Raw genomic sequence first — 27,022 nt, 5'->3', positions numbered from 1 at the left:
TCTCGGAGCATCTTAATCTCAGGTGGCATGACCCAGTTTACACCCCTGGTGCCCCCCCTCCAGTGACACACTGTAATTTGTGGTACTGGGAAATTACTGGAGCAGGGAGGCCTGTGAGACATAGGCAATTAGGTGGGGCTTCACCTGTCTGGTGGGGGCACAGCCAGCCACAGACTGACACCTTAATCTTCATCCCAAAAATGTGGGGTTTTCATAGCTTTTCAAAGGCTTCACATGCATGTATCAGACATTGTTTTTCAGCTCAGTGTCCATTTAAATCTACAAGGATAGGTGAACAAGTGTGTACTTGAGGCAGATGGACAGAGCATCCGGACCGCTGCGTCTTGCACACCATCTGTTCTACCTGGCTAGGAACACATCTACCGAGTACAGCTTAATATCATGTAATTCAATTCAGAGCCAGTAAGAGCTGGAATCAGTGATACAAAACCACAAAATATAGATCAGGAAAAACAACACTGGGAGACATTTTCAGGGAGGAAAAAGTTATTTCATATTTATTTATATTTTCATATACTTTTTACATATTTATTTGTAATAATAATAATAATAATACGTATCTGGAGCAGAGGGGTGATGGAGTAAAGATGGAGGAAGGACATGTTGAAGGAATGTTACTTTCTTCCTTTTTTTTACCCATTTAATTACAAGAGCATCATCATTATTAACTCAGTCAATGATATTCACAGCTACAACAAAGACTTCCTAAAATATAGGCTGACATATAAAACTAACATTGTTTTCTAGATAACAGACAGGCAGGATTGGGGGTGGGGGGGTGGGGGGGACTCTTATTGTGAAAGGCGTGTATGAAAACACACCAAGAGTGAGGTGTACAATACACACGCATACACAACATACACACAACAGTTTCTACACAGTCATCATGCTTCAACGGGACCTCATGTTAGTCTTTTTTCTTTTTTTTTTCAATTTCAGCATCACATTATTAGAAACAACAACCACAAGTGGGTCAAAAACTGCAGAAGGCAGATTCCTTAAAAAAAAAAAAGGAGAACTCAACAAAATGGGTTATCACTCTAAATGCAATAAAAAGTCCTCTATATTCTTGGAGCCACACTGAAAATTCATGACAGACTTCACACACTTTTTGGGCCATCACATCTCTGAGGCGCCGGGCAAAGCATTAGCATTTCCATCCCATGGGTCCGTGACAGCCTTCACAGCGAAGTTGCCTTCTCCTCTCTAGACTACAAACCCCATTTTTCAAAACATGGTGTAAACAGAATCCCTTGGAGAGCGTGGTGGGCTGGCCAAAAGTGCACTGCACTGCACACAACCTGGAGTCGATCCAAAGAGAGATACTGGCAGGCAACAGTGGCAACAGGCCCAGGTCAAACACACAGACCTGACGGTTCCTGTTCTATGCAATTAGGTACACTTGGTTAATCTTGTCAAATTCTTGAACAGGGGTGCTGGTTGGTAGTTTGTGACCCAATGTTGTTGCTTTTATTGGTTATATACACTCATTCAAATGTACATAAATCATTTGAAAAAACTAAGTCTAAAAAAACTAAACATAAGCAAATCAAATCCAGAGACTTGATCAAAGACCTGGTAGTTTTTGATTGGCTGACAGTATTAAGGCAGCAAAATAAAAAGGACAGTAAAACATAAGATTTAAAAAATCATTATAAAGGAAAAGAAAATGGTCTTTGGTGTTCTCTTGTACTCACAAAGAATGATAACAAAGGAGAAAAAAACAGCAGTTTCTCTGATGCCCAGTCAATTTCTAACCTGTCTGAGTTTCCAAGAGGAAACACTTCCTTGTGGTAAACGTGAGCTCTAAAATCATGTGCGCACTACAAGGGATCCTACGTTTAAAAAAAAATACAAAAGAATTTACATGACATTACTTCATCCACAGGTTTGGAAAGATCCTGCACAGTGCAAATAATAAATGCCCCTAATATTGATTATAAGTAAAGAGGAAAGTATTTCTTTATGGTACGAGTTGTGCAACAATATCATGCATCAGATCACTTAACATGAGACAACACAGAGAGGCAGCGGGGGTCTGTATATGGACTCCAGTCCAAAGACTTGGTCCTAGATTATGCATATTGTCAAATGATTCCTGAAGAAGTCTGTTCAACACTTTGTTAAATTTGTGGGCCATTTTTAGAACATCTATATCTAATATCAACCACTTTACACTCCGCTCTCAAGGATCACAAAACATCCATTGATTGAAGGGTAGGGTGGGGGGCTAGTCAGTGGAGAACAGCGCTTGTGTTTCCAGTTAAATGGTCTTCCAGGTTATATGCTGTTTACCTGCAACACTGTTATATGCTGTGATAATAGCACCACTCCAACAGATAACACTGCCTTGCTACGAATACAAGGAATCACAGAGGGGGACAGCGAGGGGGGATTCGAACTAGTGTTGGCAACACTGTCAGAGGGATGATTCCTCTTACAGTAGGTAAAAGTGCTGGCGGGGGCTAATTTTCCCATGACTGGACACTGATGGACAAGAGGGCAAGGTTTCCGAATGAGAGTGTTTCCTTGTGATCGGATATGAAGATGCAGGGTTGGACCTCGAATAAGAAGGTCGAATAAGGAGATCCTCATGACCAAATCTGGAAGTTTTGGAGGGGGGTGGCTTATGTGGGTTGGTCCTTCTGCAGAGCTGAGATGTCCAGAGGAGGAGGGGCCCGCCCGCTCCACTCCTTCAGCTGCCCGTCCTTGAAGAGGAGGTTGAGGGCGGGCAGGGGGACACCGGACTCCGCCGGGGGCTGACTGAGAGGGTTCGACACACCGCTGTCCATGTCAGAGGGCTGGATGCCATCCTGCCAGCACAGAGCAAATGTCACAGATCAGAACACCAGGCAGAGCGGATGACATGTGGGACAAGGATACATTTCTCTGGGATAAAAAAAAAGTTGGGAAAGGCTAGGTGGAATGATTCCTGTCTGATTTACAGTCCGTGGCCGCTTTATAAAACATCCAGCCCCTAAAACACTACATGTTGCGGCTGAAAATATTTGTATAAAATATGCAGACAGGGTCAAGAGGCTCAATTACATCAGTAAGGTCTGTGGTATGAGCAGACAGCACACAAAAGAAAAGAGACACACTGTTCAAATTTTAAACTAAAACTACATATGTACCATGTCCCCTTCCTCTTAAATTGTTTTTCTATCAAATTTTCCCTTCTGTTTAATATTGTCTTGTTTTTTCACCCTTAAACACATTCTCACTGACTGACATACACATCCTTGCATACACCAAAACATTTGCAAATCAACAGCATATCTAATTTTGATCTCAATCCATCTATCATATAACCTCTTGTTACTGCACTCAATTTCAACTATGATAATTGTCTAGCATTGTTGTTTTGTTTGTTTGTTTCCATGTCTTTCTTTGGTTTCTCCTATGACTTCCAGGACACTACATGCACAATACATACTACACACTGTTTAGTATGTTAATGCTGTGTCTTTCATCTAGAAGTCTATTCTTAAACTGGCTGTGGGTGATCTCATGATAAAATCTTTATGGGTTTGACAAAAATGTATTAAAATGCCTACTAAATAAAGATGAACTGATTAGTGCAAGAATAGTGTACTGTATTATTTAACCAATGCTGATTCAAAACAAAAGGTTTAATGAAATAGCTGCCAGGAGCAGTCATGGTGGCTGAAAATTGTTTTAAGCCCATTATATCAAATTCATGACTTAATTATCTCATTATCTCAAGATAAGAAAAATACACTTTAGTGCTGCTCATATTTATTCTTTTAGCCTGATATTCCAAATGAAAGATTTAATTATATTGTTTTCCCATGTGAAGCAATCTTTTCTCAAGATCACAGCTGAAATATCTCATTATCTTAAGATAACAAATCCATGGTTTTTCCCCACATTGTACTTCACATTGTGACATAAAACCTTCTGTGTCCTAAAAGCCTCTTGTGGCTCACTGCCTGACTGGAAATTTGAAGTGGAGGAAGCCTTGTAGATGTTGTATCTAAACTAGAATAAACCAACAATTCTTTTAAATACATTTATAAATTACTAATCAGTATGTAATCTTGAATAATTCTAACAGACTCAATGTGTAAAATTGTATTCCTGACTGCTGATATTTTCACTGGACATGTTAGTTCTTCTTTTCTGTGAGTATTCTCAAGTGGCCACCTGAAGAGTGTTTTTACCTGGAATGACTGAACGAAGCTCAACACCTTCAGCGATAGCTTTCGGCTTGAGTGAAGTAGCTCTTGAAGGCTGAAACAACAACAAAGCTAAAGTCTCTCACCGCTACAACACACATCTTTACACTTATCTCAATGTTTTAAACAAAAGTGAAATTTTGGATGCTGGGTGGGTTTTTTTGGTTTTTTTACCTTTCGTTGCTGCACAGTTTGTGCGAGGCGATTTTTCGACACACTTTGCGGTTGAGCTCGGAGCTGAAGAGGGGCATGCCGAAGCACAGTTCAAGAGGGACCCACTCATCTTCAGATGAAAGGGCTGAAAGAAAGGGATTGCAAAGGAGAGGGGATAACATACATTACAACATGAGACACATACCATTAACATGGACATGCTGGTTTTGAATCCGACATGGGAACTTTGTCACAATTTACCCACCTCTTCACCATCTCTTCCAAATCTCAAACATCTGATTAAGTAAAGTTACTTGAAGATATTCTAATAATAAAATAAATAAATATAATACATTAACCAGAAAAAGTAGACCTACTGTCTGTCTTTACTTTGCCTTCCCCGTTGTTTTCTTCTGTCACAAGCTCAAAGGACTCAGTGCTGCCGTTGGTGTCCAGGCCTCCACCTAGATGGGTGTCCCCTTGACGAAAAGCAACAAATCTCCATCAGCATTAAGGCACAAAAAGGTTGTTTCTAAGAAACCGATCACAGCTAGATTACACCTTGTATGCACTTTTTGAATAATAATTATCAGATAAATAATTATCAGAGGTCTGTCAATTAAAATACACTGGGCACTGTTATGCGCATACATATCTATGTTAAACTAAATCTGTGACCACTTACATCAGCAAGATTCAATCAGTAAATCTCAAGGTAAAGGCTAATACTGTTCGATCCACGTCCATTAGCAAAGGCTATCACAATAAGACACACAATTATGCAGACAAACAGCATAATTAAACTGGACTGTGAGCAATCTTTATCTTATTTGCACCATCAGTGCTAATGGCCATCAGAGGCAAAGACATTGTTACTAATTCAACTATATGTCTTGTCTCTCAAATACTCACATTTGCATGCTCACACAGTCAAGAAAAGAGTGTGTGTTAGCGCTCCTACCTCTGTATTCAGTACTGTCACTGGTCCTGCGACGGTGCCTGTTGTTGGAGTTGAGCATGGTGATGTAGCCACACTGGTGCTCCAGGTCCACTTGTTCCTTCAGCTTTTGCAGCGCCTTGTGCGTACACATGTTGGAGTAGGAGAACTCTGCACAGGAACGAGAGAGACAGCAATGGGAGTGATGCTTCGAGCACTTAAAGTGATGAACAGGACCCCATAGATACATCTATCAATATCTCCATAGCATGGCATTCATATAAAACCTGTTTTTCCAGAAGATGTAATATTCTGAAACGGGCCCAGAGCCATTGTATTTTTTGTTTTTCTTTTATGTATCTATAGAAAAATAGCAAAAACAATCAAAATTATTGGCCAAGATACATGGGACACTTACTACTGATCACTTAGCTGTTGTTTCAGAACGATGGACAGCACTGTTTGTTGTGTGTAGGGGGTGCATGCACCGCACTGGATATGATTAAAAAAGCCACACAAACCAACAAGCTAGCTTGTAGTAGCTTGTTAAGTTAACGTATCGCCTGCGTGTTACCCAGCTTGTTTGCTTAGCCGTAAGTTCAGGAATAAGGATGGATATGAGAATGTGGTTTTGTAAGAAAAAACAAAACACGGTAGAGACCCCAGCCTAGGCCAGTAGCTCCAGCAGCAGCAATGATATTGCCAAGACCAAGCTAGCGGTTACTCCGGGGCAGCCCCTTCCACAACAAGCACGGTCAGAATGGGTCTACAGCCTCCAGCTCCGACTGTCACTGCTCCTGTCGATCTTGGGACGGAGGACCCAGCCCAGGTTCACCGACAATCCTACCCTACTCTGTTAGTTAATGGCCAAAAACATGGAAGGGAGTGGCTGGAATATTCAGTAGTTGCTGATGCTGCTTTTTGCTTTCCATGTTGGAAGTTTAGTATTGGGTCTAGTGTTAATGCCAACAAAGCCTTCACACAAGCCCTCTTCTCTAATTGGAAATGTGCAACGACACATTTCACCAAAGGTTTTGCAAGACATGCATCCAGCAAGGAACATTTGAAATGTAGTGCTCTCCGGATGGAATTCCGTGGTCGTAGCGCTACAGGAGCTGAGGTCTCTACACTTGATAATGAGGGGCAACTGGCAAGGAATCGCTTATATCTGAATGCGATCGGGGATATCATTGAGTTCCTTGTGTCACACCAGCAACCGCTGAGGGGGACGTTGGACACTTTGGAGTCAAGAGAGGAGGGGGGAAGTGGACTCTTTTTGTCTATGATGGAGTTCACACACTGAGGAAAGATGATGCCTAGCCAAGGTTTAGCACTATCCCAAAAAATGCCACATACACATCACACGAAATTCAAAATGAAATAATAGGGCTCATGAGTGAAATAGTTGAAGAAATAGGAGATAGCTGGTACACATTGAAGGTGGACGGGACAAAAGATCCAACTGGTTGCGAGAATGTATCAACTGTGGTCCGTTATCTAGACAACAATAATGAAGCTCACGAGAGACTGCTGGAAATGGCCAGTACTGTGATGCATTAAGTCAAACAAACCTGATCTTTTCTGACCTGAGAAAAGCAGGCCTAGCCACAGAAAAGATCCTCAGCCAATGTTACGATGGTGCGAGCGTGATGTCGGGGAAAAGAGGGGGGTGTACAGCAAATATTACAGGAGAAAGTTGAACGAGAAGTATGTGCATTGTTTCAACCACCAACTACATCTAGTGGTTATCCACGCCATGTCATCTGAGAATGCACTACAAACCTTTTTCGATGTGTGTGACATGCTTTACCGGTTTCTGAAAAAGCCAACTCTGGCCGCAGTGTACACAGGACAAAGGCCGAAAAGGCTACTGGATCAAAGGTGGACCGGTCACCTGGCTACCGTTCAGTCACCATTAACAGTTTTGACACTGCTGTGCAGTTCCTCGCGGAGATTGACAGCAGTGGCTTTCACACGGAACTAAGAATAGAAGCAGCAGGGCTCCTAAAAGCAGTCCAAGACCCCCACTTCAGGTTTACTGCGGTTATGGTCCACAGAATCTTCACCCTCCTTACAAAATTTTACAGGATGAAAAAACAGACCTCTACACTGGAGTGAAGGTTGTGAAAAGTGCATTGGATTGCTTGAAGAAGCTCAGGAGTGACTTGGAGTTCCAAGCCATTTGGGCACAGTGTTCCACTGGCGGCCCACAAGACATTTCAGAAACAGCAGCTCCTTCGCCAAGTAAGAGAATGCGCTAAGTCCCTACACACCTGATGCAGTACGTGGTGGAGTGCACTGTAGGTCAGCAGGACAGAGGAAGTGAGACAGAGTGCAAGCGGCTCTTCTTCAGCACACTGTCAGCTCACCAACACAGCGGTGGAATCTGAGTTTTCTGTAGCTCGACACTTTTTATAGTCTAAAATGATAAGTGGACCCCTGCTGCCATACTGCAGTGCTACTCTGGGCCTCTCACCGCCATGCCAACTGTGCTTACTGCACTGAAACATGGAGTGACTTTTGGGACTTCCTCAGCGACGTGCGAAAACACATTTTCAACGCTAACCAATGCCTTCAGTCAGCAACAATATAAACATAAGTATGTTTCCATTTGTGTACAATTGCCTGAAAATAAGAATCGTTGTGTTTTCATTACCTTAGAATAAGCCGTTTTTATCTACATAGGGAGTTGGTCCCCTTCCACGGAGGCCACCATGTTACACTGCCATGTTTCTACAGTAGCCCAGAACGTTTTTCGCGAGTTTCGTGGCCACCGTAGATTTGTTCTACACGCTTGGAAGGGGAGGTTGAGACAAGCGGTATTCAAATAGTTGCAAAATGCAATTTCACCACTAGATGCTACTAAATCCTACATACTGGACCTTTAACATTCTCATTAGATAAACACATTTCTCCCCTTTATTTTAGCATCACCTCCCATTCTGTGCCAATCACATAAACATCCATTAGACGGTGCCATATTCACTTTTCATGTTTTGTTTTTTAATTTTTTGTATGACTCAGTATAATAACGTGCTTCATAAGAATTAAGACTGGGACTGAATTACTTTGATTGAGTGAATTATTCTTATGATTAGTATTAGCACAACATAGAGGCTGTATAACGTCAATTACTAAATGATTTAATAGATTTTATCCACATATAATAACTCACCTCCTTTCAGATCTTCCTCATCAAAGGGGAACGGGATGTGAACTGTTTCTCCATGACCGTGCATACCATGACCCTGAGGGTTACACACACACACACACATATACATATATCCACACAGCGAGACTTGGTACCAAATATGTTATTATTGAAAACACAAAGAGTAGAAACATAACATTAGACGATGCGATGTTCACAATTTCAAATTCAAGCAAAAACAAACAAACTCAGTATAAATTTGGAGCTTGTGTGTGTGTTTACCTGGATTAGCACAGCAGAATGTGTGAGGGCATCGTTGAGCATGGTCAGCACGTTGGATGTAGGGACAACTCCAGGGTCGTGACCCCAGGAGGTGATCAACAACCTATCGTAGGCCTGAACAGAGAAAAAGAAATAATAAGAAGAATGGTTCTCATATAATATAGAGCTCTTCATAAAACGTAAAAGACTCTTGACACAAATTAGCACAAAAAATACACAGAAAAGAATCAAGTAAAAGGAAAGATAAGCAACACACAATTACAAAGAAATGTTTCAGTACCTCTGTCTTCTACAACGGTAATAACCTCTATAAGGTATAAATGTAATACATAATCTCACTAGTATTATTTGTATTAAAAGAGGTTAAATATAGGAAGTGAAAAACAAAGTTGAAGGAGAGGAAACATCACTCCTCTGTTGATACTGAAATGTCAACTCTTCAAACTCCCTCTACAGCAAACATAAGCTGATTAAAATAATTAAACCTCCAACCTGCTGCTGATGTTACATGCTTTTACCTGAGTCACAGCTTTTCCATGAAATTAAGGTGCTATTCTTTTCTGTTTTGTTAATTATTTTCAGCTCTGAAAGTGGTGAAGGAATAAATAGTCTGATTGTTACTACAGTTAAGTTCACTGTGAAGAAAAACTGTTTAAATGAGAGAAATACATGCTGCTAAGTTCCCAGAAAGTGACCCATTTGCATGATATTACCTGTCCTCCCCTGAGAATTTACTACATCAAATTCTCTTTTGTCCCCTGTCTCACAGGATAGTTAAAAAAAATTCCAAGACCACTGGGAAGCCTTGGAGGAGGAAAATGCAGGTGCACAGTGTGGTATGACTGTGTACCAGGTGCTTTGTTAAGAAATGAAGGTTGACAGGAAAGAAGGAAATGGCCTTGATCTTTACCTCCAGTGCTCTGATTACCTGTTCCTCCAACTGAAACGGCAAGGTCAAAATTTAAAAAGGGCAGGTATGAAAAAGAGAAATGAAAAAGTGTCCAATCACATCTTTGACTGGGCTCAAAGTATTGTTTTTCTTATCGCATGTGGAACTTTTCTTATCTGACTTCAGAGAGATTTCTGTTGCTTGTACAGTGTCTGTATAAGCATACATTTACTTATTCAACCATGTACCTACACTTGATTAATTATTAGTTTGGGCTAACCTGGAATATATCCGGCAATTTGCGGAGCCTGGAGCCTTTGGAGAGCAGCAGAGACGGCGGGCCTTGGCCAGTCACATGGTACAGGTACAACTTGAACCAGATGGAGCTCACCTCAGGGATGGCCGGGCCAATGTGCTGCAGGGAGAAACAAATGTGCATATATGTAAGTGTACAGGAGCAGAACTAATGCATATGCATGTACACATCCTCCTGGCATTTTTTACATTTCATTTCTTACATAAACACAAAACTCAAATGAACAAAAAAGAAACAGAGACAAAGAAGAATAATTGTGTTCTTCTGTTGGAGAAGCAGAAATTGAAGCTGTTATTAGAGATGTGGGCACAAAACAAAGAAAATAATTGAATTCCACTTCACTGAGACCCAGCAGTGCAAGAATAAACAGCAGCATGAATGGCACAACAAGAGTTTAACTTCTTTCCCTCTGTCTCTCTGAGCTCAGCTAGAAAGCTGGAGTGTGGCCAGGCAGAGGAATTACTCATGAGCCTCTCTCTCTCTCTCTCTCTCTCTCTCTCTCTCTCTCTCTTTTTTGTTGTTGGGGGCAACTGCAGGCTGAGCACCCACAAAGCATACACACACAGTCACAAATCACTCTGGGCACTTGTGTGCGTACACACTGCATGAGGGCAAACACAACCAAACAGAGCACACATGCACAAACTGTCGACTAAAATACAAACACACAACTCTAACACAGGCAACATTTGATCCAATATCCCAGCACGCCACATAGTATCCCCTCTGCTCTCCCCCCCTCCAGGCGTCATACCTGAGGCGTGCAGCTGCTGATGGGTCTGATTTCGTTGCTGAGCGGCGCCATTGAGACCAGCAGCTTGTAGTTCTTGTTGAGGACACGGCTGCAGGTGGCCTGGTCCAGACCCAGCAGGCTCTCACAGCGCAACATGTCCAAGGGAAAACCTAGTTGGGGAACAAACAGGGACACTCACAACTTCTATACAGAATAGGCTGGGAACCAAGTGCGAGTAATGAGGTTTATGCATGTAGTTTGCGTTCTTGTGTCTACAAGAATGTCTACGTGACTGACATAACTGCATGTATAAAGTCCATTTCTTGAAGCAATAGTGCAACATTTTGGCTACCTGTTTTGCCCTGTTTCCAGTCTTTATGCTAAGCTAAGCTAACCAGCTTCTGGCTATAACATTACTGTAAATTTACCAGATAGATATGAGAGTGGTATCCATCTTCTCATCTAACTCTCAGCAAGAGCAAATAAGCGTATTTCCCAAAATGTCGAACTACTCCTTTAAATGAAAAGAAGCAAAAGAAGAAGGGCAAATAAAGATCCTGGAAGTTCATCTGCCAAGTGTGGATGCATCAGAAAATAACTTGGGTTGAAGAGCACTGGATCACATCCAGAACGCACCGTAAAGATTCTTTCTTTCTTTATAGCCGTGGCGTTAAGAAGATTCTCTCCAAGGTGACTTGTAAAGAACGTCCTCTCAAAGGACACAAGTGTCAACTTGGCATTCTTGAATTTAATAACCACCTCTTGCCTCCTAGATATAGATCTAAAAGGTAACAGGTGTCTATGAACTGTTGAGAGTGATGATTAACAGACAAATAGTTGAGTTTCGCAGGTGCAAAGAACTGACTGAAGCTCAGTCAAACAGGTCAAGAGGAACAATATCGAGAGGAACAATCCCTTACAAAAGCCAATTATAATATGCAATGAGACTGTGGTTTCATTGTCTAAAGGAGGTTGATTTTTATAATGCGATAATAATTTTCCTGCATAATTTACATCATAGTCTGTCATTAACTCTCTAAGACTATTACTATGTGGTGCTGCACTTAAGACTGGAAGCAAAGAAGAGTCTGGTTTGTTGAGAGAAATGTGTATTTGTTGGCAAGATACATTTTCCTCACTGACTAAATGAACAATCATCAGGATCATTACTAGACTCTTGTATCATTGTGGGCTTAGTTTAGCTTCAGCCAGCAGGCTCTCAGTGCGCTCGCTCCTCAGCAGACGCCTGGAGCAGCAGCTGAGGAGGACTGAGAGATAAGACAATCAGAAGGGAGGCACGCAGCCAAACCAAACAAACAGCATCTGGTGACACAATGGACTCACTCTCTGCTGCTCCCCCTAGAGACACGAGTAGAACAATACAGCTTTATTCTGGATTCATAGTATGCCCGTGAATCAAGAAATATCTAACCATATTCAAGAGAAATTATTCAGACACAGGTGAGGGGCGAAACAGACAACCGAGAGTGACACAAATATGTAGTTTGCCAAAAGCAGCACAAATAGAAGATCCACTTCCTCTTTGTTGCTTCCATGAAGGTTTCCAGCCTTATTCAGAACTTTCACATGAAAACAACTTTTAAATGCTTCATTACTTATTGATTTTCTGACCACAGAACAAGTTTAAGTAATTGAATGGGAGACATTTACAATAGTTGTCTGCCGCAATTGTGGTAATGATAGCTCAGAACATATTTTCAATAATAGAGCCAAGATGAAAATTGGGGGAAAGTGGTAAAGAGCTGCTGATTTGCTGAAAATTAGTCAAAGTTATCCCCCAAAAAATCTGATTTGTACCCATGTTTTTGCATTTTTTATTTAACTGAATTTCATGGTTCATGGTTTTTAATACTTTCATAAAAAGATACATTTCTGTTTTTCAGTGAAAGTAATGTGCCATTTGTGCTTTGAATCATACACACATTAACACACACACTCCTTCCACCATGCCACCTCCCAGCTCTCACCTTACATTTAAGTCTGATTGATATGTGCAGTTTCGAAAGTCATTGAAACAATTATTACAAATGATGGCTGCATTTTTATCACAGATGATGTCAATGTGATGGCAGAAAACCAACTACAAAAAACGCAGATTACGCACAGAGGGGCGTTTCTATTCTATTAGCTTTCCATTGAGGCTGGGAAGGCAGTGAAAACTTAAAACCAAAACCAGCATGCAAGCTGCGTAATAATAACAAATCTTGCCTGCAAGCTGCCTATTTACCACATTTATAGACATGTACGTGTGTGAGACATCTGGATCTTGCATGTCCATAAGGGGAATGACAAAAAGGGTGTAACTGTGTAATTACCTATATTTGGGACATCAGGTCCTTGGTCCTGAGTGAGTTCTTTGTTGTAGCGCAGGAAGAGGATGGTATTTTTCAGGGTCAGTGCGTGGTCAAAATAACGCTGGGCTTCGCCCTCTGCTGTGCTCTCCACCTGGAGACACAAATCAGGAAACAAGTTAAAGTAGAGTTTTAGTGAGCATGTACACATCCAGCTACAAATTATTTTCTACATTGATTTAGTATCCTGTGGTGTTTCATGACGGAGGCTTTATTTAACACGCTAGCAAATCTTTATTTTCTTGTTTCCGTTGCTAGTCTCACCTTCTCCAACTCAGCTAGGAAGCTGTCCAGAGTCTCATCAGACAGCTTTCCCACCTCAAACATGGTCACTGCATGACTCTTCAGGTTCTGATAGAACAAAGACACAGAGGAATCAAGACAGACAGTCGATGTCCATTTTTTATTGTGATTAAAATAATTCTGTCTCTATTAAGCCTTTTGACATTGAGAATCTGTGTGTGTGTGTCTGTTTGTTTTCTCATGTTCACATCCAGTCACTAACCGGAGACAGGTTTCCCATCATGAGGAAGGCTGTAAGGGTGGAGTCAAAGAGAAAGGCAATCCTCTTTGTGGGTGCGGCTGGAATGCTCAGGCTGCTTACGCTGGCTGTGTCTGCTACAGGGACACAGAAAAAAGGCATATAACAAGAGCAATAACATTAATAGCACAACTGCATGGCTGTATCATTCTTAAATTGAGGATATGAGCTTGTGATTTTCTGAAAATTAAATGTGTTTACAAGGACCAACCAAAACCATGCGTCTTTCTGAAATAGATTAATTTAAATGATTAACATATAAATATGGTTAATGAACAGCCACTTTGATAATATCCAATTTTTTAGTCTGAGCAACCTAACAGTTACTTAACATGCGTAACAAAGTTAAAATTAAACCAAAAATTAAACCATGTTAGACAAACACCTATTAATGTGAGAATGACTTTCAGAAGCATGACTGAGCTTTCTAAGGGATTAATTAGCACTGCTGCTTCAAAAATTCTGAAGTAACGTTCACAAAGTGCTTTGTGTGCATACATCGGGATGTGTTTATTTGCATACACTGCAGCGTTTGTGTATACGTGCGTGTGTGTGTGTGTGTGTGTGTGTGTGTGTGTGGCCAGACAGACCTTGGTCTTCCAGACTGGTGGTGTCAGTGTCAGTGGCTGAGGAGCCTCCCTCCATGACAGGACTGCCCTGCTCCCAGGACAGCAGCATCTTCTGAGGGTCCATGGTGCTCCTAACACAGAGGACAGAGCCACAGTGATTGGAAGAAAGAGCACCGTCACCACAATCAAACCAAGTATAGTGTTTTTCTTAAGTTCTGAAGCTGAGTTAATTTAATAATTTCAACATTTAGAGGAATACATTTTTCCTGATTGTGAGCATAAAGGATTTACAAGGTTGATGTAGGTGGATGAATGGATGCTGGAGACCCCAACTATAATTTTCTTCCCACATGAGAGTAAGTATCCTAACATACCAGTATGTAAAAGGTTGAATCATTCAAAAAAAAAGTTTTTAAAAAAAACAAGCAAACTTTCCCCAAATGTTTTATCAGTTTTAACATGGTAAACAAAATTTTGGAGAAAAAAAAAATTGCTTCTAAAAATTTTAAATAATGCAAGTTAATGGGACGAATATGGTTCAACACATGGCACCACTGCCATTACAGACAGTTTTGTTTTGTTTTTTAAGAAGTGATGCATGGTTGATATTGGCTGACTGTACACCCAGCACATACTTGAGTCTGTTGACAGACGGGGCGTTCTTCCAGGTGGGATGGAGCTGGTCTGAGCTGAACACCGGACCTTTCTTTACAGCGAAGCCGAGGCGACAGTACATGGAAACTGCATTCTGATAAAAAACAGTAAAAACATAGTCAAAAGACATTTGATCCATTTCTCACATCATTAGCCTGATACTCTTTCACTGTTATACTATATATCATCAACCTGGGACCTGTCACCCTCCTGGACTTTTAGTATTGAGGAGAGTTATACTGTAGGAGGATGAGAAGGAGCAATTATAAGGGAATTAAAAAAGAGAGAGGAAAAAGTGGATTGCACCACTCACTAACAGTAAAATGTCTTAAGACTGTCGCTGGAAAAATTGGTAGTTTTAGTTTTCCTTTTTACAATAGGCTTCTTCCTGTATGACATCACTTGAAAATGGTGCTCTTTTACCCAAAGGAGTTGATGTGCTTACTGCTGATTGTTTTTCTCCCATAGAACTCCATACTAGCTGAGGTGAAAATAACTGACACTACATTATCTACGTTTAGTCAGGTATGCACAGGAATTAAAAAAAAACATTATCAAAACAAAAAATATGTTGTTTAAAGTTCTTTTGGGGTGGATATTTTATTTAACTACTTAATTTTAGTTTTAATATTTCACATTGCAATAAACAGCCACCTTAACAAGTAAGGTCGACCATTTCAGTAAAAACTACCCGAATACTCCTTTGGGTGATGCTCTTTTAATCCCCAACAGGATCTATAATAAAAAGTCATTACTCAATGTCTGATGACTCAAACTGACTCAAAAAAGGAGTAAAGAAAGGTAACAATAAACTGTTGGATGGCTTTTTCATAATGTCCTTAATCATGAACTTGCCTGAATGAAATCTTTTATTCAGACTGAACAGGCCACCTCAGTAAGTATGGTGGGCTTGATTGCTTTCACACAGAGTCACACCTTAATGTCCCAGAGGTGCAAGCTGAGGTCAACTTTCAGCAACACTCTTTTCATATCAAAAGAAGCACAGAGAGGCCATGAGCTAGTCATTACACAAGAGAAAGTTCAACTCAAGTCACGATGGGAAAAGTTCTGCACAAACGAGACCTCTCAGACATCTCAATCATCTCTGAAGTTACAGGGTTTCTCCTGGAGAATAGCTGCAACCGCTGCCTTCAACCACTTCTCTTAAGTGCTGCTTTTCAGCGGCAAGAATGAGATGAGACCGAGGGACTGGGGAGTTCAGCTCTTCACACGGGAGGTCATAACACTGAGAGGGAGTTTGGCTCCATGTCTGATAGCAAGTGAATAGGAAACTGGGGAAAACTGGGTCAAACTCGAGCACCAATTCAACTGGAATGGTGCTGCTCAGCCCTCTGGTAGAGTCATGGGGCAATGATGGATCTAATCTGAAACAATGTATGTATGTGTGTGTGTGCATGTCACAATCTACCTCTCTGGTGTACGTCTGTGTGAGTATGTATCCAGAATGAAACAGCCAAATTGTTCAGAAATATCCACTTGCTAGGCTACATAATATCCCTGCTTCTCTCACCGATTTGCACACAATTTCATTTGAAATGCCTACAACAACAAAAAAGACAGCAATGCCAATGTACTACTGCAATAAAATTATCTAATATATATTTATACAACAAATTGCCAAAAGGAACAAGGAATATTACTGAAAAATGGTTTTAAACTCCCAAACTTGAATCTCAATATTTGGCCCCAAAACATTAATTAGCAAAAAATAAAAATAGGCTGTTCACTTTATTTCTTTCTACTGCTACACTGCGAGCCTTTAAGCATACAGAGAGGCAAAAAGCATGTCTCAAAATCTCTTCAAAACCACATTCTGTAGCAAGTGGATACCCACCTTCACTAAGTCCAAGTCAATCTCCAACACGTTCGCCAGCTGACAGGCACACAGGGAGGAAGGATGAGGAGAGAGAGAGACAAAAAAAACAGGACTCGGTTGAAAGGTTGATCGATAAACACACACACAGTCACATTACATTCAATGAGCACAGCAGGCGAGCACAGTAAAACACATTTGTGAAGCCTACCTCTGCTACGTTTGTCTGCTCATCAATGGACACAAAGATTTTGTAGAGAAGTGTTTCAAAGTAATCGCCCTGGACGCGGTTCATGACAAAGCCTTCCAGAGGGGGTACTGAAAGACACAAACAGTAACAAACAACTGTGCAAACATTTCCACAGATATTTTTTTTTACATTGTTTTATTTTGCAATGTAATTGTTTTTCACTACCTTCTTTTTAAATACTGTATGTGTCTGTAATGACACTCTTAGGCATAATTTCAGATCAGTGCAAGTCCATTACCCGTAATGCTTGTTTATGTTCCCACAGTTGTAATTTAGATACATACAGTGTTAGTCAAGGTAATCATTCAGGGGAGGATAATAGCAGGATGTTTAACACACAAACACAGAGACACACACACACACACACACACACACATTGATGTACCTGAGATGCAGCTGTCATCAGATATGGGAACATCCAAGTAGATGAAGCCCCGGTTGTACAAGCCTGGAATAAAAAAACAATAATAACTAATAATACTCTGTTAGCCTACTTGGCATAATATCCATTAAAATCGTTGTTGCCACATTCAGAAAACAACGATCCAAAACAAAACAATCTTGTAAAACAGAAAATTGTACATACGAGTGGTTGAAAAAAAATCAAGCCAATCACATTACATTTAAACAGCTACTTGTATTCAAATTGCCCTGCGTCTCCTGTATTTAATTGTATTTGTTCCCACTCAATAACCAGCAGTCCAGTGGCAGAGGTTCATCACTGTCAAACTGTCCTCTAATTAATATTTAAACTGCATGGAAACAACCTCAGTCCCTCTGCCCTCTGCTTCATCTTTGAAATTCATAACAGCACACTGATGAAAGACCTGCAACATTGGTATCAGCCTCCATGTTCACACTTTAGCTGACAAGACTTTTGCCCCTTGCTCACTAAATTTCAAAGATGCAAACTCATTTATCAATTAATACCAATAAATATTTTTTTCTTGTATTGGAATCAAAATCCCATTACTATTATTTTCCTGAAAAACAGTAAAGCTTTAGAGGTGTATATGTACCAGTAGGCAGACATAAAAAGTTGAACCAAACAACTCTTTCTGTCCCTAACTGCTATCACACTTTTCAATGATCCCACTGCTCTATTATACTGTTTAAACAGCAAATATATTCAATAATAGCAGATCTCAAGATGCTGTTCCTCAAGGATTGTAAAGCAATAAGAAAACAGCCTTTTGGAGGCAACTTCTTCCATAATTCCTGTTGAAACAGGATGTACAGCATGGGTGGGACAAAATGCAAGAGGAGACCGGACCAGATCAAATCTGGAAAAAGTGAGACAGTGAAGCAATCCACTCTGAAATGCTTTGTGCAAAATTCTTGAGCTGTCACAAAGTCCAGACACAGTTATGGTATAAAAAATAAAGCAGAGGGTTGGACACCTAAGATCCAACATTGTGCCATGCTACCACTGTTATTGCTTTAAAGCATTTTTAGCTGCATTTATATAGCACTTTTATCCAAAGGACACCTCAACATGTGGACAGGAGGAGCTGGGGAACGAACCGCCAACCATGTGGCCACAGCTGCCCCATGAGGATGTGAAGTTGAAAGTATTTTATGTAGCAGTGGTGTTTCAAATATTTTTAATCCACCTCAGTTTACATACACGACGGGGACAGAATATTAGAAACACCTCTCAAATATATATATAACAGCTCAGATACAACACCGCTACTAACCTCAATTTTACCATAAAGTTGATACAAGTGATTTAGAAATTTGAAGGAATTTATCGTTTCGTTTTACCAGACTGAGGGTGAAAAAAGTTTGTATCAATAGAATCAAAACTATAAAAACAGAATCCACATCTAAAAACAGCCGCACCAGTGAATTAGAAAGACAACTGCACTGAATTTTAATTTGCTTTAAAAACTGCAGTTTTTCTGGAGGTAAACAAATAAGAAAATGTAGTTTATAATTTAATTGTGACTGCGGCAGGTACAGTTGTTTTAAATGGGATATATAACATGTGCCAGATACTCACTTAAGACCACATTGTACTCCATTGATCCAGCTAGCTGAGGACCAGAATCTATCATCTTATCGATGGCTTTCTTCTCTGCTGGAGAACAGATCTGTAATTACACACAACAAACACGCAGCATTAGAGCATACCTGTACCTGTGGGTTTGTTTCCATGGATGTCAAAAATCACCTCCAGTGAACAACAATGGTAGTGCAGTCTCTGGGAGCATGAATACATTTGCATATTATAACTGGGTGCATTCCTAGACTGTTTTCCAATGTTTCTTTTTTTTTTCTTGTTAAAGGGAGAAGAACTGTTGGGAACTTGGCAGGTATTTCTTTTTAGTCAGGTGAGATCTCCACTTGCAGTGGAGGGGCTCACAGGATGAACAGTTGTAGTTTGGTGGGTAATGTGTATGAATTTCAATGAAAGCTCGGGGTAAAAATCACGCCAACACACATCATTCTCTCACTTTTTTGTAGATCAATGATACATGTTATGTACATAAAAGGGAAGGAAAATTAAAAGAATGAACTGGACCTTCTCTATAAGAAATTAAATAGCTAAAATTAAATATTGTCCTCTCTCCTCTCACCGTATCAGTATGACATCATCCATTCCAGCCTGCTACCCCTCAAAAGTAAATTTCTAAACACATGCCTTTTATCAAATTAAACTGAAACGTGGAAAAGAAAAGAAGCAAAGCTCTTTTCGCACCCTGATATCGTCCTCAGTGATGTACCCTGTCTGCGCCACCCACCACGGCTCCACAGAGATTTCCACTGGTTTGGAGGGTAGCAGGTCCCTCGCTGACTTCCTGCGGAAGAATTTCTGACAAAGGAGACCAACAGGGAAGCAGGTAAGGTGAGATCGAGTGAGTAAAAGCTAATAAAGATAGCTGTTAAGTGCTAATATTGTATTTTTGAAGAGAATGGTGGAAAAATATGCAGAAGATTTTGTGTTAATGGTGTTTTAGTTGGAGTGTGCTACATTTTATAGCTATTATAGTTACATTTATGAGGATGTGTCTGCATATTGAGTATTGCTATGCAGTTTTGTTGTTGGACAGCTGGATTGCATATTCAGTATTCCCATATGCATTTTACACTAAATGTGCTAACATGAACAAATCTATAAGTTTAATGTATGAGGTTTTGTTCTATAAGTGATCATTTAAAAAAGTCTTACTTTGGAAGACCTGCACTGGTTCATCAAGTCAATGTACTGGTTTCTCCCGATGCCAAGCAGCCGCAGACCTGTGGGATGATGAGAAAATTAGCAAGTCAGTCAAACTCAATCATGCCTCAGTAACTGGCCATGAACTTGTAATCGCTGCACATGAACACAAATAATTCTGGCTGCTGTGCATCTGCAAAAGTCTCTCAGGCATTTTTCAAATACAGCCTCTGAGGCTTTACAAAAAAATGAGATACAATTACAGCAAGAAGCAAAGTTTGAGAATTTGTTTTTCTGGATATTTCCAACTTCATATTGGAGAGTTACTTCGGAGAATGAAGGAGATTTTTACGAGTAACAGTGACTCATCCAAACCCTACTGAGTGAGTACGTCCACACAAATACCCACACACCTTCTCTGAGACAATCCCTGAAAACACACACACACACACACACACACACACACACACAAAAGCACTACTAATCCATCTACCAACATACACAGAAGGTTCTCTGAAAATAATAAGAGTGAGCATGTGCATGCATTATTAAATGTAATTAAATTGTCTGTGTCTGAGAAAATAATGGGCCATACAGCAAAAGTTTTATGGTGGAAAGGTATGCAAATCTTGGCTCCAAATCCCACCGAGTCTATGATGTACAGGCCTAGAAAGGGCAGAGCCTAATGTGCTGGGACGGCTGCCAATGCAAACAGTGACCAGTAAGGGATGTTCGCATTTCAGCCTCCTAACGCAGCAGAATCCTACACGCGTCTCAAGCTGTTTCAACACACAAACATCCGCCCACGTAAAACTCTCTCACACACACTCTCACTGCCTCTCCATCCACCCACTTCTGCATGACACACTTCCAAAGCTCCTCCTGGGAGATTAGAGGAGAGAGGGCCCTGCAAGCATGGCGGCCTGCTGGCAGCCTTCTGTCTCCACAGCGTGAAGGTCCTGTACAGCCAGGACTCAGTCACTCACAGGTCAATGCCAAAGCCCGTTTCACTCGACAGCAGAAGGTCGAAGAACGCCACAGATGACTGTACACTTGACTTTCAGCTTTGACGCAATCTTAATCTGGTTTTGCAATCATTTCTGAGGAACACAGCTCCTCAGTGATGCAGAACACATCAGACAAGCGACTGTTTTTTTGAGAAGCAATTTTGATTCAACATAAAATGGGATTTATATCAGTCAAACCAATCTTGTTATTCAAGAGTAGTAGTGGGCTTTCTTCGTAAATTAAGTCAAAGTTGAAAATTGTACTTTTTTCAGTTTTACAAAAACAGAAAAAAAACAAGGCATAAATTACCAGTAGGTAAATTAATCTGCCAGTTCTTTCCCAAATTAATTGTTTAAACTATAAAATGTCATCTTCAGATTGCTCGTTCAGTTCAAAATCCAAAGATATTCATTTTATAATGATATAAAAACACAGAAAAGAGGAGAATTCTAACAGTTGAGACACTTGAACCAATTGCTAAAAAAATGACAAACAATTTATCAATACAGTTGACAATGAATTTTCTGTCAATCTAATATCGACATATCTAATAGTTTCAGCTCTAGTTTCATTATAGGTTGAAATGCTGAAGAACTGATGCAATGAATAATACGGCAATGTCAGATATCCATTGACGTTTAAAGTTAAAGTGCCCCTCCAATGACCTCATGACCCTCATTCAAATCCCTAAGCTTCCTGAAAACTTTGCATCTTTTCACTGTGACTGTTCTACCACCTCAAACACTGACAGCCCTTTAAAAACAAGAACTGGGAAAAAATGTAAAAAACAAAAAAAGAGAGAGACCAGAGACACAGAGAGAGCAGGAGTGGGAGGTACACAGAACCCCAGTAAAGTAATGTCAACAGTGTGGGAGAGAAGGGGAAAACTGAGAAACAAGGGTAAAAAAAAACCTAAAACTCACAGTCAGCAGCAGTGAAGTTGGGCAAGGAGTCGTAACTCTTCTCACTGTTCATAATATCCTGGAGGTGCAAAAAAGAAAGGAGACAGGGAAAAGAAGAATTAAACTCATTTTTCCTCTCCCTCTTTCTATGTCCCCCTGCTTCTGATTAATAACAGGATTAGTAGATCTGGGCGGCCGTGCTAATTTCTACTCCCCATTTTCATTAAGTTCTTAAGACGGATTATCAGAATATGACATAGCCTTCGTCAATTTAGTGGGCACAATTAAAGCTCAGTCAAGTTTAGTTTAGCACGCAGAGGAAAGTGGGTAAAGCCTTTTTAAGTATGAGCTGAAAACTAAATGGTTCGTCTTTATTCATGTTTATAAGTTATGTCATAAGAAAGAACACTAGGCCTATTAGTCATATTTGTTCTGATGAAATGGGAAGTAGGCTGAATGTGGAACAATCAAATGTGGCAGCTGCAGCTAGCATCTGCACACACACTGTGTGAACACACAGGGTTGTGAAGTAATGGAAATACATCTGAGGGCATTAAACTCATTAACTAGAGAAATAACACAATATATATATCTGTAATCATCTTTAAGTGCAACAAAACAGAGGTAACTAAATTATGGGTGCATTACTTTCCTTAAGTGATCCATATGTAGTATGGATCACTTTTCAAAAGCAACACTATCAGCCGTGTGAACACATGGACTTTAATTGAGAATGTCAGAAGTCAAGGAGAACCGAGCTGGTCAAAGTTTCTCTGTGAACCGGGCAGTGCCAGCCTCAAACAACAGATCAAGCTTTATCAGTGAGAGTGAGCCGTCATGCAGACCAAGCCCAAACTGACTGCAGAGCAAACAGCAAAGATTTTCTCTGGGTGTGTTTGTCCTGGGATTAGTCCTCTGTGTCTCCCTGAGCTGGTACATGAGGCTTCACTAGACACTGACACCTAGTGCCTGACAGACGCCAAGTCTATCAACATAGAAAACACATTACACCACATGGTCTTCTAAAACTGCACAATATTTTATAGACTAACTGAATATATCTTATAATTAAATGCACTCACTCTGTGGTGAGGTAATGTACGCCATGTTACAACATTTCCCCTCTTTTTTTTTTAACATGTAAATGACTCACTCATGCTAGCCACGTACATACACAGGTTTCTCCTCTATGCATATTGACTATACAATAATTGTGTAGCTGCACAAAAGGATACATTTTTAGTATATCTATTCAGGTGTACCATATAATATGGTATGTTTCAATTATCCAACTAACAAAGAACAGCAGGGAGTTGTAAAAAAGCTCAGATCCCTCTTATTATAATGGGTTCATGGATTCCCTGTTTTGTCTGAAACCACCATTTGAGTTTACCCAGCTCATTGTTCCAAAAGCGTAGATGAAATTGTGAAATCATAATGTTACTGTCTTGGGTTTCGGAAGAAAGCAATGCTTGACTACTGAATCAGCCAGAGCTTTCACATACTGTGTGTACAAAGATAGATGTTCAGGTGTATGAGCAGCAGCTTACCAAGATTAGAAAAGTTATTAAAGCTTAGCCTTTCAACATCAAACACCCATCTTCCCTATATTTGTTCTGCAACGCAGCAGAAGTTGCTTACCTCCATGATTCCTATGTAATATGAGAATGGAGTGACTCGCAGCCCTTTGACCATGATGTCAGACAGGTGGTAGGGGTACAGCATCAGGTGGTCCCGGCTGTACTTCAGGAGCTCCTCATAATACTTGCGCTCATCCTTCCTCACGTGGCGCACTGCTCATAAAACACATACAGCAGTCAGGTCACAGCCAGGGGCATACAGTATACAATCTATACCAGATCGATCCAGGTTAAAAAAGGAGTACTGATCCTGAACAAGCTCCAGAGGGTCACAAGGGAAGTAATACAATTGATTACATAAAGTTTTTATATTACACAGCTATTTAGAGACTATTACACGTTATTTTCAGTGACATCTTACTTATCTGGTGATAATCTCTTTCTTGATTATTGAAGTCAAGCATGCTTAAGCAAGCAGAGTGTCGATATCACTCAATCTGCATTCCCTGTTCACACACATACAAGTGTACCAAGAGGGGAATCAAGGTGCAGTTACAATTTACACTAAGCTGCCAGTTTTTAGATACACCTAGCTAAAGCTAATGCTCTCCAAATAATAAGATTTATACTACCATCTTGGCAGTAGGATTTATTGTTGGGCTGTTGTATTAGAATGCATTTTAGCTAAATGTACATGATAAACTGGAAACTGAGCGTACATTTGGCCAGCCCAGAAACTTAATCACATACCTTATTCTTGAGCTATTAAATGCAAGAGGATTTGTTTGCTCTTTGTCTTTTCATTTCACACCTAATCATGATGTGTCCTATAGGACGGTGTATGTTTAGCACTGGTGGGAGGGACAAACTTGCTCACCTAGGTTATTGCGGAATCGCAGCTGGTTGCGGATGCTGTACAGCAGCACATGCTTCTCATACTCACGCTGAGAGTTCCCCAAACTCTGCAGAGGAAAAAACACAGCACACAGGTGAGGACCATGGCTGGATTAACCTGCTAGGGTTAAAATGAGCTACTGGGCCTCTTTTAACCCCACTTTCCTCCCACTGTCTGAGCAATGTGTATAACCACCTAAAGGCTCTTAGTGTCACTAGAGATTGTGCTTTAGTAGTCCATATTTCCAAACAAATTTTCTAAGTACGTATCAATCGAATAAACCGGATTGGTATCGGCACCAACACTGACCTTAGTAAGTGGCTCAGGTATCGGCCACGATGTGACCGATCCACATTAAATTCAGTCTCTTTGTCAGTGTCATCATAAAATACACTGTTTTCGCTATCAGTTACTGTACGTACATTGAGTCATAGCAGGTCACCGAGTCAGTTTATAGTGCCACTGCATCTCTGGCCACTAGAACTTATATCCATGCAGTGAGGAATACAGATTTTAAATTTGAAGGAAAGCAACACTGATATCGGATCAGTATTGGGAGTGAAACAATTGGAAACATGTTGCATCCCTAAATTTTTCAATTATATTAGCACAAACCAGTTGCCACACAATAAGCCTGGAGGTCTGGGGCCCCTGGAGGTCTGGGGCCCCGGGCATTTGCCCACTGGTTGGTAATCCAGCTTTGGTGAGGATGCACAGGGATGCAGGAAGCTCAAACAGCAGCAAACAGCTACTGTATGTACAGCCTATGGTATGTACATGTACACACCTCCACTTCGTAATGGCACGACGTTTATGCAGGAGGAGGGATGTATGCAGACTATTAATATTAAAACATCTTTCACATTTTTCTACATTAGAAGTCTATTACACATTGTGCACAAAAGTGTGAATGCAACATTTGCAGGTGACATCCACGCGCAAACATCATGTGACGCCACCTATCAAACAATCTGTCATGTGATGCCAGTGAAGTTAAGCAGAGGCAGCTTCAATGGCTGTAATGTAATGATGGTCAGTTAGGGCTCCGGCTTAATGGTGAAACCCCAGCAGAGGAGGTTAGCGAGTCGTGCGACCCTGACAGCTGCCTGTATGACACAGAGCACCGCCGCGGTGACATTGACAGGTTCCCCCCCAGGACACGGCGGTGTTCCCCTGTCTCTCTGCCCCGTGGAAACGTTAAAACACAGTACCTGTTTGACATTAGCTGGGAGCTTGTTCCACGGATAGTTCTGCCTGATGTGAAATTCCACGTCCGTGTTCATCGCTAGCTAGCTAGCTGGCTAAAAGCAGAATCCCTCGAGACGATGAGAAAAGGGCTCTCGGGCAAGTCCACGGTGACTTTACCCCCCCGACACCCAACAACCGAACGAAGCGACCCCGATTTTAAGTTTTAGTTTTATCCGGTGATTATTTTCCTTTACAATAAACGGCCACTTCCTTGTTGTATTTTCGAACAAGCCGTTCGTCACGCTCGTGGCTACATTCGTCACTTCCTGTCGAGGCGTACACCGTGGCTGTGAATGGAGCTCGAGAGCGAGGGGACAAATGAGAGGTGATGGGATTGTCAAACCTGATCAGTGTCATGTAAAATAGTGTATGACCACAAAAAAGTATTATTAAAACATACACAGGTATTCATAGCCTCCTGGGCAAGATGTCGGGTGATGTTGCAATCATGGGCGGATTAACCTGCTGGAGGGCCCCAGGGTAAAAATGAGCTGCTGGGCCCCTGTCAAAGGATAGGTTTTATTCTATATTTATATTATACTATATTATATTATTATCAATAAATCTAATAAAAAGACTATAAGCCAATAATGTGTTAGTCCATCTCTCAGCAGGTGGGTATTTACAGCAGGAAGACGGTGTATGTGGGATCGACTCAAAATAAATTACTACTTTTGTTTATGTTCATGTCACCCAGTGCAACAGTGTGCCTTATTGATGTGTTTTTAATAGTTTTAGAACAACAATGGAGGTCTATAAATTCAGAGGATTATGGTATAATGGGCTTTGGATAGACAGGCAATATAGGATCAATTTATTGTTGGTTTCAGTCTTTTCATGGGATTTGTTTACAAAAAGAAAAACAATATAAAAGACTTATCCTTTAACCCCCGTTTCTCCTACACTATGTACTGTGTACAGTTTGTCTATACTGGAATAATATTAACCTGGCCCCCGTTTTGCTCTGTTGAAATTTGATTAAACACAAATTAACGTAGGAATGCAACATATAAGCACAAAATTGAAATGATTGAGGTCCTAAAACTAAATTTTGACAGGAACACTCTTCAAGACAGGGCCTCAAAGTCAACAAAGCAGGACCCACCTTAAGGCTATTAGCAATTTAGTTGTTTAGTTTAGTGGTGCATTTCCTAGACAAACTTTCAGTCAAATTCACACAAATCGGTTGGCACACAGTAGGCATGGGGCCCGGAGTTCTGGATCTTCAGGGCAGTCACCTGCTTTGCTCAGTTTGTAATCCAGTCTTGGTTGGGATGCAATTTTAAATCAAGGTTTATTTTGATGTGTAAAATGTTAGTCATGGC

The 27,022-nt window shown here is 40.7% G+C and overlaps 1 protein-coding gene across 2 annotated transcripts; it reads right to left on the bottom strand.

Moving 5' to 3' along the window:
* Positions 1-489: 489 nt before the first annotated feature.
* fam91a1 (family with sequence similarity 91 member A1) lies at positions 490-26,008 on the bottom strand. Of its 2 annotated transcripts, none has more exons than XM_044171723.1 (24): positions 25,661-26,008; positions 24,432-24,516; positions 23,616-23,767; positions 21,996-22,053; positions 20,077-20,144; positions 19,606-19,719; positions 18,907-18,997; positions 17,287-17,349; positions 16,863-16,969; positions 16,673-16,711; positions 14,799-14,911; positions 14,185-14,294; positions 13,559-13,668; positions 13,318-13,404; positions 13,018-13,147; positions 10,703-10,851; positions 9,913-10,047; positions 8,744-8,857; positions 8,486-8,558; positions 5,335-5,481; positions 4,751-4,852; positions 4,395-4,518; positions 4,206-4,275; positions 490-2,834 (listed from the first exon to the last, which is right to left on the bottom strand). In XM_044171723.1, exons 1-24 carry the CDS (start codon positions 25,730-25,732, stop codon positions 2,649-2,651), a joined length of 2,499 nt encoding a protein of 832 aa, XP_044027658.1. In that variant the 5' UTR covers positions 25,733-26,008; the 3' UTR covers positions 490-2,648. The 2 variants fall into 2 exon arrangements, with proteins under 2 accessions (XP_044027658.1, XP_044027657.1); XM_044171722.1 differs by having other exon boundaries at positions 13,559-13,671; positions 25,661-26,006.
* Between the last annotated feature and the right edge of the window lie 1,014 nt (positions 26,009-27,022).

This window comes from Siniperca chuatsi, linkage group LG17 (genome assembly GCF_020085105.1).
Source record: "Siniperca chuatsi isolate FFG_IHB_CAS linkage group LG17, ASM2008510v1, whole genome shotgun sequence".
NCBI lineage: Eukaryota > Metazoa > Chordata > Actinopteri > Centrarchiformes > Sinipercidae > Siniperca > Siniperca chuatsi.
Note: the sequence above shows the minus strand (reverse complement) of the source record. Positions and strands in the feature narration are given on the sequence as shown.

Excerpts from the sequence above, each read along its gene's own strand:
- fam91a1 (XM_044171722.1), bottom strand. The coding sequence starts at position 25,732 with ATGAACACGGACGTGGAATTTCACATCAGGCAGAACTATCCGTGGAAC. Across the intron at positions 10,048-10,702 it reads TCAGCAGCTGCACGCCTCAG|CACATTGGCCCGGCCATCCC; the intron begins GTATGACGCCTG and ends TTCTCCCTGCAG. Across the intron at positions 8,559-8,743 it reads ATTCTGCTGTGCTAATCCAG|GGTCATGGTATGCACGGTCA; the intron begins GTAAACACACAC and ends TGTAACCCTCAG.